Genomic DNA, 10,953 nt, shown 5'->3' with positions numbered 1-10,953 from the left:
AACTCTTCCAAGAGCAAAAGACCAAGGAAAACTGCTCCAAAGTTTGTGCGAAAAAGAACAATCAGCCAAATGAAAGCACTTACAACACAGCAAGTGACTCTCACAGGCAGTGAATCTCACAGATGAAGCCTTCTTCCCGGGGAAATCAATATCTGTAGTTTAATCTGCCCTAAGCGTTAGTACACAGGAGAGTGATAAGAATATTCAAAGGGAAAATGGAGAGAGTGGATTTTGGCACTGAGTTGGAGGCGGCAGAAGAGAGAAATGATTGACAAGATAGGGTTGCCGGATTTAGCAAATGCAATATTTGGGACATAATTATACTAAGAAATGATTCATTGTTTATCTGAAATTCAAATTTAACTGCGCATCCTGTGTCTTACCTGACAAATCTAGGAAAAGAGAGAAAGAATGTTACTTCGTTACTCCCTGCTGTGTAAAAAAAACACTCAAAGACCGGCCCTAGAAGAAAAAAAGCGGTTGCGCTAAAGCACCCGAATCTTCAGAGAGAAGTTGTTTCCGCTCTCCTCCAGGGAGGGGGGGCGGGGTGAGTAGTTTGGACCGCCAGCGTCCCACAATCCTCTGCTCTCGGGTCCTCTTTCCTCGCTCAAGATGGCGCTGCTCGCGATACCTTCTTGGGGCTGGGCAGCTGCGGCGGCTGCTTTCGAAAAGCGTCGCCACGCCGTGATACAGATCCGGCCCCTAGTCTCTGTCTGGGGCCCAGGTCCGCAATGGAGGTCACGTCAGCTCGGCGGCTCGGGAACTGCTGGAATCTCCCAGGTGAGATGCTGTTCACTTGGAAGTGTAGGGTGAAGGACAAGGGGACCTATAGGGAAAAGGTTGCCCTTGTGTCTTCAGGTCAGAGCCAGTACAAAGAAGAAAGGTTGTCAGGGCTAACTTGGAGCAGCAGTAAGTGAAGGAAGTTAGGGTTGGAAATTTGAGGAAGGGGTGAAGAAAATCTTTGGGGTACAGTAAATGGGAACAGGACGGAAGGTTCCAGGCAGAGGGCACCTGGAGCGCTGGTGACTCTCGCAGGATTTACAGTTTTTTCTCTTAGTTTACAAGAGGCAGGGTAGACACCATTCCCATACTGTTTACTTTTCTAAATGCAAGGAGAACTGGGCTACTTTCCAAAGTTAGTAATGGAATTTGGAACCAGTTTGCCAATGGTTAAGATTTTACTCAGTCGGAAGTAGCAATTTGGAGGGCATTGGAAGATAACAAGCGGCAAATTGAGTTAGCACCAGTTAGCTTCCTTGCTGACAGGGCTCCTTGATAGGCCCAAACCGTAATTATCTATGTCTCCAAAACATAGACCACCCTAAATTCATATGTAAACACGATTATCCTTTGATCTGAAAAACAGTGTTCTTTTGTGTACACAGGTCACTTTGGAAGCCATAAGGCTACTTGTCTTTAATGAATGTAGCTATGGGTACAGTGCATCTTAATATTTGTGTTCATTATTATCTCTCACTTAAGAATAGTGTTTTATTGTTATTTGTATTCGTACTTCACTGTATCTTTTTATTGCCTATAATTGACAAAAAGCTTAATTGGCACCCCTTGTTCATCTGTATCGCTAAAGTGTTGTCAGCTTCATATGAGAAACAACCTCTCACATTTTGATTCTTTGTCAACAAATGTTTAATGTCTGCTATGTACGTAGTGCTATGCTAGGTAATGGAGTACCAAGAGAAACACAGTAATATCTTCAAGCTGGACAATTTAGTTAATGAGATTGGACCTATGCATTACAAGAATAACTAAAAAACAACGTAGTAGATTAAATATCAAATGAATAGTATGAATAATAAGAGCTGTAGGCATCCAGAGGAAATAGTGATAATTAAGAACTAGATTATAGAGAGGATCTCATGCTGGTGATAGAACTGGGGAGAACATTCCAAGCAGGGAGTATGACACTAGGCATGAGGAATGCTGAAGGAATTATATCCATATGTTCATTCAGTAATTATTGAACATCTTTACATCAGTGAACAGTACAAAATATACACCCTGTCCTTAAAGGGTTTAAAATCTAGTAGGGGTAATAGATAAGTAAACAGGCAGTTAATACAGTAGTGCAATGATGGGGAAGGTACAAAGTACTAGAAGAATATACATGAGAGGCATCAAGACTAATCTTGAGGTGGAGAAAATTGACTTGAGTAACTGATATCTAAACCAAGACCTGAAAAATTAGAAGTTAGCTGAAGAGGGAATAGCATATACAAAGGCCCACAGGTAAGAGAGAGCATGAAACTTTTGTAGAACTGCTTATAGTTTAGACTAGTGAGGATTTCATGATAGGAGATGGCAGATTAAGGTAGAGAAGCAAATCCAGATCCTTTTATTAAGGTTTTTTAAAAGCACTTTGTAGTTGAAATTTGTAACATGTGATCTCTTGGGAACCAGTCTTATTCTCTAGTCCTCTAATAAGCCAGATGAAGTTAAAATAAAATTTGAAGGAAATCCAAAAAAGAGGGGATATATGTATAGCTGATTCACTTTGCTGTACAGTAGAAACTAAAACAACATTGTAAAGCAACTATACTCCAGTAAAAATTAATTTAAAAAAAGATAAAATTTGTAGGACTTTCAGGCTCGAAGAATGAGGGGGAAGGAGACGTCATTAGGAGATTCAGAGGAGGTGATGACAATAAAAAGTTAGCTTTCTCTCTTTACATGAACACTATCCCCACAATTTCCTTCACTCTCTCCTGTATATCCTGCCATTTCTTTGGTTACCATTTATGAAGTATGAAAAACAAGGAAAAGATGTTACCTTTGTTTTCTACTTCTTAAAGACATGCAACTCTTGCCTCTTTTTAAAAAATGTTGATTTAACAGGGAGATTAAGGAATGATTATAAGGCTTTTAAAGTAAAACCTGGTACAACCTGAGGCAAATTTTCAGATTAATTAGTCACTTGTGGTTAAGATTACAAAATAAATATTGAATGCATACTTTCAGGACAATCATTAGTATTTATAGCATATTTTAGAGCTGAAAGGAACCTTAGTGCAGTGTTATGAAATCACGTTAGTGGGTTGGATCAGCACTTTGTTTTAGATGAAATTTAGTAGAATAGGAAAGAAAATATCAATGCTTTATATGTATTAAGGGAAGTATTGTTTTACAAATACATATATATACATTACCATGTGTATGTGGTTACTGGAATGCATTGTGAAATGTGTTTTTCACACAGGATTTTGCCCTAGAGCTATGCTGTGCAATGTGGTAGTCACTAGCTTCCTGTGACTGTTTAAATTTACATTAAATTAAAAATTTAATTCCTCAGTTGCATTAGTCACATTTTAAGGGCTGAATAGCCATATAGATGTGGAACATTTCCATCATTGCAGAAATTTCTACTGAACACTACTACTTTAGAAAAGATCAGGGACTTCCCTGGTGGCACAGTGGTTAAGAATCCACCTGCCAATGCTGGAGACACGGATTCCATTCCTGGTCCAGGAAGACCCCACATGCCACGGAGCAACTAAGCCCGTGTGCCACAACTACTGAGCCTGCACTCTAGAGCCCGCGAGCCACAACTACTGCAGCCTGCATGCCACAACTACTGAAGCCCGCCCGCCTAGAGCCCATGCTCCGCAACAAGAGAAGCCACCGCAGTGAGAAGCTCGCACACTGCAACGAAGAGTAGGCCCCACTCGCCGCAACTAGAGAAAGCCCATGTGCAGAAAGAAAGATCCAAAGCAGCCAAATATAAAAAAATAATAATAATAAATTAAAAAAAAATAAAGTACTCCACAAAGTATTTTTTTTAAAAAAAAGAAAAGATCATATCTAGCTCTTCTAATTTTGCAGATGAGGAGACTAGGTTCTAGTATAGATAAATGACAGCCATTAAGGCCATTCATTTGTATTTGTTTATTGCCTTCTGTGTGTTAGATATTTATATAAGGGTAATTAAGACTGTGACAGACCCTAATCACACAGTGAATGTTTGTTGAATTCTAAAGATACTTATCTAATAATTACTAGACCACTATTCATAGAGGGAAACACCTAAAACAGTTTTTTCTTAAAATGGGAAGATTTCATGTGATAAGACATAAATTGTAATGATTATTATATAATTGCCTCTCTACTGCACTAATTAATATTGAAAGGACTTATGAATTTTGAATGATAGAATTTTGGATTTATTTCATTAATATTGATACAGTAGAAACTGAGGCATCATATACTTAATCCATAGTGCCTTTTTTATCTATGTTTAACAAGTCCTTGCCTCTTGATTCTGACACTGATCATATATTTTCATTTTCTTAAATTAATTTTTATTGGAGTATAGTTGATTTACAATGTTATGTTAGTTTCTGCTATGTTAGTTTCTGCTGTACAGCAAAGTGAGTCAGTTATACATATACATATATCCACTCTTTTTTAGATTCTGTTCCCATATAGGTCATTACAGAGTATTGAGTAGAGTTCCCTGTGCTATACAGTAGGTTCTTATTAGTTACCTATTTTATATATAGTAGTGTGTATTGTTAATCCCAATCTCCTAATTGATCCCTTTCCCCCCCTTTCCCCTTTGGTAACCATAAGTTTGTTTTCTATGTCTGTGGGTCTATTTCTATTTTGTAAATAGGTTCATTTGTACCATTTTTTTAGATTCCACATATAAGCAATATCATATGATATTTGTCTTTCAGTGTCTGACTTACTTCACTCAGTATGACAATCTCTAGGTCCACCCATGTTGCTGCAAATGGCATTATTTTGTTCTTTTCTTTGGCTGAGTAATATTCCATGGTATATATGTACCACATCCTCTTTATCCATTTCTCCGTTGATGGACATTTAGGTTGCTTCCATGTCCTGGCTATTGTAAATAGTGCCACAGTGAACATTGGGGTGCATGGATCCTTTTGAATTATGGTTTTCTCCAGATATATTCCCAGGAGTGGGATTGCTGGATCATATGGTAATTCTATTTTTAGTTTTTTAAGAAACCTCCATACTGTTCTCCATAGTGGCTATACCAATTTACATTCCCACCAACAGTGTAGGAGGGTCTCCATTTCTCTACACCCTCTCCAGCATTTATTGTTTGCAGATTTTTTGATGATGGCCATTCTGACTGGGGTGAGGTGATGCTGTGTAGTTTTGATTTGCGTTTCTCTAGTAATTAGTGATGTTGAGCATCTTTTCATGTGCCTCTTGGCTATCTGTATGTCTTCTTTGGAGAAATGTCTATTTGGATCTTCCACCCATTTTTTGATTGGGTTGTTAGGTTTTTTGATATTGAGCTGTATGAGCTGTTTGTATATTTTGGAGATTAATCCTTTATCATTCACATTGTTGGCAAATGTTTTCTCCCATTTTCTGGGTTGTCTTTTTGTCTTGTTTATGGTTTCCTTTGCTGTGCAAAAGCTTTTGTGTTTAATTAGGTCCCATTTGTTTTTGTTTTTATTTTCATTACTCTTGGAGGTGGATCACAAAAGATCTTGCTGCGATTTATGTCAGATAGTGTTCTGCCTATGTTTTCCTCTAAGAGTTTTATAGTATCTGGTCTTACATTTAGGTCTTTAATCCATTTTGAGTTTATTATTATTAATTTGAGTTTATTAAGAAAAATAGTTTTTCCTTTAAATGGGAGGATTTCATATGATAAGACCTAAATTGTAATGATTAGTATACAATTGCCTCTCTACTACACTAATTAATGTTAAAAGGACTTAATGAATTTTGAATGATAGAATTTTGGATTTATTTCATCAATATTTATATGGTAGAAACTGAGGCATCATATACTTGTTCCATAGTGCCTTTTTATATATGTTTAGCGAGTCCTCGACTCTTGATCGTGACACTGATCATATACTTTTTCATTTGTTTTTTTTTAAACATCTTTATTGAGATTAATTCACATATCATACAGTCACCCACTTAAAGTGTGGATTTAGTATATTCAATGGATTTTAGTATATTCAGTGGTATATACCACCATCACCATAGTCAATTTTACATTTTCATTACCTCAAAAAGAAACCTGCTACCCTTTTGGCTGTCACCCTCCTTCCCCCTCCTGCACCAGGCGTTTGCAACCACTAATCTATGTTCAGTCTCTGTAGATTTGTCCATTCTGGACATTTCACATAAATGGAATCATAAAATATTTGGTCTTGAAACTGGCTTCTTTCACTTAGCATTATGTTTTCAAGGTTCATGCATGTTATGGCATGCATTAAATACCTCATTCCTTTTTATGGCTGAATAATATTCGATGATATGGATGTAAAAGATTATCTTTATATGTTCATCAGTTGATAGACATTCAGTTATTTCCATCTTTTGGCTATTATGAATAATGCTGCTATAAACATTCATGTACAAGTTTTATATGAACATAAGTTTTCATTTCTCTTGGGTGTATACCTAAGAGTAGAATTGTTGTGTCATATGGTAATTCTGTTTAGTTCTTTAAGGAACTGCCAGACTGGTTTTCAGAGTGACTACAACATTTTACATTAGTATTAGAAGTGTACAGGGTTCCAGTTTCTCCATATCCTAGCTAATTGGTGTTATCTGACTTTTTTTAGTCTAGCCATCTTGGTGGGTGTGAAGTCATGTATCCTTGTGGTTTTGATTTGTATTTCCTTGATGACTAAAGATGTTGAGCATCTATCCATGTGCTTATTGCCCATTTGTATATATTCTTTGGAGAAATGTCAGTTCAGGTCCTTTGCCCAATTTTTAATTAGATTATTGGTCTTTTTATTTTTGAGATATGAGTCTTTATTCTAGATTCAAGTCCCTTATCAGATATATGATTTGCAAATATTTTCTCCCATTCTGTGGGTTGTCTTTTTCTTTCTTGATAGTGTCCTTTGAAGCACAAAAATTTTTCATTTTGTTGAAGTCAAATTTACTTATTTTTTTTCTTTTGTTGGTCATACTTTTGGTGTTATAGCTAAAAATCCATTGCCATATCTGAGGTCATGAAGATTTACCCTTATGTTTTCTTCTAAGAATTTTATAACTTAATTCTAGTGAGATATAGGAACATTACTTTTGCATAGTTCTAGTTCCTTACCCTGCTTTGTTGTTTTACTTTTATAGATATTACATCTATAAATGTTAAAATCCTAACAATACATTGTCATAATTATGACTTTATATAATTTTATGACTTTTAAAGAAGCTGAGAGAAGAAAGGAGGGTAAGTAAATATTTATGGCTTTTTTTATAATAACCTTCATATTTATCATTTCTGGTTCTCTTCATTTGTGTTCTTGTGTTTGAGTTACCATCTGGAGTCATTTCCTTATCCCAATATAGCTGTGCTCCCATCCATCTCCTTTGTGCTGTTATTGGCAAGTATACTGCATCTCTATAGGTTATAGGCTTAATCATACATTATATAAATATTATTTTATACAATTGCTTTTTTTTTTTTTTTTTTGCGGTACGCGGGCCTCTCACTGTTGTGGCCTCTCCCATTGCGGATCACAGGCTCCGGACACGCAGGCTCAGCGGCCATGGCTCATGGGCCTAGCCGCTCCGCAGCATGTGGGATCTTCCTGGACCGGGGCACGAACCCGTGTCCCCTGCATCGGCAGGCAGACTCTCAACCACTGCGCCACCAGGGAAGCCCTATACAATTGCTTTTGAAATTAGTACAAAGAAGAAAGTAGAACAGTATGCATTTATACAGTCTTTTATAATAACACAATTACCTTTTCCTGTGCTCTTGTTTTTGTGTGTGTGTGGATTTGAATTACAGTCTGAGATTACTTGCTTTCAGGCTAAAGAACTTACATTAGTATTTCTTGTAAGGTAGTTCGGCTAGTAACAGATTCTCTCAATGTTTGTTTGTCTGGGAATGTCTTTATTTTGCCTTTATTTTTGAACAACAGCTTTCCTGGATATAGGATTCTTCCTTGGCAGTTTTTTCTTTGAGCCCTTTGAATATGGTATCCTGCTGCCTTACAGCCTATACTTGTTTCTGCTAAGGAATTAGCTGTTAGTTTTATTGAGGATCTCTTATTAGTGAGGAGTCTTTTTTCTCTTGTTACTTTCAAGATTTTCCCCTTGTTTTTGGCTTTCAGTATTTTTACTATAATGTGTCTGTGGATCTCTTTGCATGTTTCCTATTTGGAATTTGTTGAGCTTCCTGGATGGGTAAATTTTTGTTCTTTTTAATAAGCTTTGGAGGCTTTCAGCCATTATTTCATTGAGTAGGTTTTCTTCCCCTTTATCTCTCTCCTTTCTTTCTGGTACAGTCATTATACATATATAGGTGCACTTAATAATGTCCTACATTTCTCTGAGAATCTGTTTATTTTTTTTCACTGTTTTTAAATCTCTGTTCTTCATATTGCATGATTTCTATTGCTCATCATTTTTTTTTTTTGTGGTACGCGGGCCTCTCACTGTTGTGGCCTCTACCGTTGCAGAGAACAGGCTCCGGACGCGCAGGTTCAGTGGCCATGGCTCACGGGCCCAGCTGCTCCTTGGCATGTGGGATCCTCCCGGACCGGGGCACAAACCCGTGTCCCCTGCATCAGCAGGCGGACTCTCAACCACTGCGCCACCAGGGAAGCCCTCTATTGCTCATCTATGAGTTCATTAATTCTTTGTTCTGTCAGTTCACATCTACTGTTGAGCACCTCTACTTAATTTTTCATTTCAGTTATTGTAATTTTCAACTCTAGGATTTCCATTTGGTTCTTTTTTTAATAATTCCTCTACATATCAATACATTCCTATTGATACTATACCTGTGATGTGACGTTGTCATCACACCTTCCTTTATTTCTTTTTTTTTTGTTGAATTTTTTTTTTCTTTGCTCTTTTGGTACGTGGACCTCTCACTGTTGTGGCCTCTCCCGTTGCAGAGCACAGGCTCCGGACGTGCAGGCTCAGCGGCCATGGCTCATGAGCCTAGCCACTCTGTGGCATGTGGGATCTTCCCAGACTGGGGCATGAACCCGTGTCGCTTGCATCGGCTTGCAGACTCTCAACCACTGTGCCACCAGGGAAGCCCTTGTTGAATTTTTGAGTTTTATTTTTTTATACAGCAGGTTCTTATTAGTCATCCATTTTATACACATCAGTGTATACATGTCAATCCCAATTTCCCAGTTCATCACACCACGACCCCTGCCCACCACTGCTTTCCCCTCTTGGTGTCCATATGTTTGTTTTCTACATCTGTGTCTCAATTTCTGCCCTGCAGACTGGTTCATCTGTACCATTTCTCTAGGTTCCACATATATGCGTTAATATGCAATATTTGTTTTTCTTTTTCTGACTTACTTCACTCTGAATGAGAGTCTCTAGATTCATCCATGTCTCTACAAATGACCCAATTTCGTTCCTTTTTATGGCTGAGTAATATTCCATTGTATATATGTACCACATCTTCTTTATCCATTCGTCTGTCAATGGGCATTTAGGTTGCTTCCACGGCCTGGCTATTGTAAATAGTGCTGCAGTGAACACTGGGGTGCATGTGCATTTTTGAATTATGGTTTTCTCTGGGTATATGCCCAGTAGTGTGATTGCTGGGTCATATGGTAATTCTATTTTTAGATTTTTAAGGAACCTCCATACTGTTCATCATAGTGGCTGTATCAATTTACATTGTCACCAGTAGTGCAAGAGGGTTCCCTTTTCTCCACACTCTCTCAAGCATTTGTTGTTTGTAATTTTCTGATGATGTCCATTCTAACTGGTGTGAGGTGATACCTCATTGTAGTTTAGATTTGCATTTCTCCAATAATTAGGGATGTTGAGCAGCTTTTCATGTGCTTCTTGGCCATCTGTATGTTCTCTTTGGAGAAATGTATATTTAGGTCTTCTGCCCATTTACTGATTGGGTTGTTTGTTTTTTTAATGTTGAGCTGCATGAGCTGTTTATACATTTTGGAGATTAATCCTTTGTCCGCTGATTTGTTTGCAAATGTTTTTTCCCATTCTGAGGGTTGTCTTTTCGTCTTGTTTGTAGTTTCCTTTGCTTTGCAAAAGCTTTTAAGGTTCATTAGGTCCCATGTGTTTATTTTTGTTTTTATTTCCATTACTCTAGGATGTGGATCAAAAAAGATCTTGCTGTGATTAATGTCAAAGAGTGTTCTTCCTATGTTTTCCTCTAAGAGTTTTATAGTGTCCAGTCTTACATTTAGGTCTCTAATCCATTTTGAGTGTATTTTTCTGTGTGGTATTAGGGAGTGTTCTAATTTCATTCTTTTGCATGTAGCTGTCCAGCTTTCCCAGCACCACTTATTGAAGAGAATGTCTTTTCTCCATTGTATATCCTTGCCTCCTTTGTCATAGTTTAGTTGACCGTAGGTGCGTGGGTTTATCTCTGGGCTTTCTAGCGTGTTCCATTGATCTGTATTTCTGGTTTTGTGCCAGTACCATATTGTCTTGATTACTGTAGCTTTGTAGTATAGTCTGAAGTCAGGGAGTCTGATTCCTCCAGCTCCGTTTTTTTCCCTCAAAACTTCTTTGGCTGTTTGGTGTCTTTTGTGTCTCCATTACAAATTTTAAGATTTTTTTGTTCTAGTTCTGTAAAAATGCCATTGGAAATTTGATAGGGATTGCATTGAATCTGTAGATTGCTTTGGGTATTATAGTCATTTTCACAGTATTGATTCTTCAAATCCAAGAACATGGTGTATCTTTCTGTCTGTTGTTATCATCTTTAATTTCTTTCATCAGTGTCTTATAGTTTTCTGCATACAGGTCTTTTGTCTCCCTAGGTAGGTTTATTCCTAGGTACTTTATTCTTTTGTTGCAATGGTAAATGGGAATGTTTCCTTAATTTCTCTTTCAGATTTTTCATCATTAGTGTATAGGAATGCAAGAGATTTCTGTGCATTAATTTTGTATCCTGCAACTTTACCAAATTCATTGATTAGCTCTAGTAGTTTTCTGGTGGTGTCTTTAGGATTCTCTATGTATAGTATC

At 37.4% G+C, this 10,953-nt stretch overlaps 1 protein-coding gene across 2 annotated transcripts in view; it reads left to right on the top strand.

The window, feature by feature from the left end:
- Window positions 1–560: 560 nt before the first annotated feature.
- ABCB7 (ATP binding cassette subfamily B member 7) overlaps window positions 561–10,953 on the top strand; it is a 131,682-nt gene continuing 121,289 nt past the window's right edge. The window contains exon 1 of one of the 2 annotated variants that reach the window (XM_029240423.1): window positions 561–780. In XM_029240423.1, coding sequence (XP_029096256.1) covers window positions 613–780 — 168 coding nt within the window. In that variant the 5' untranslated portion in view covers window positions 561–612. The remainder of the gene's footprint in view (window positions 781–10,953) is intronic. The other variant, XM_029240424.1, reaches the window with a different exon arrangement.

Source organism: Monodon monoceros, unplaced genomic scaffold (genome assembly GCF_005190385.1).
Source record: "Monodon monoceros isolate NGI ecotype Baffin Bay Population unplaced genomic scaffold, NGI_Narwhal_1 Super_Scaffold_22, whole genome shotgun sequence".
Classification (NCBI taxonomy): Eukaryota; Metazoa; Chordata; class Mammalia; order Artiodactyla; family Monodontidae; genus Monodon; species Monodon monoceros.
Note: the sequence above shows the minus strand (reverse complement) of the source record. Positions and strands in the feature narration are given on the sequence as shown.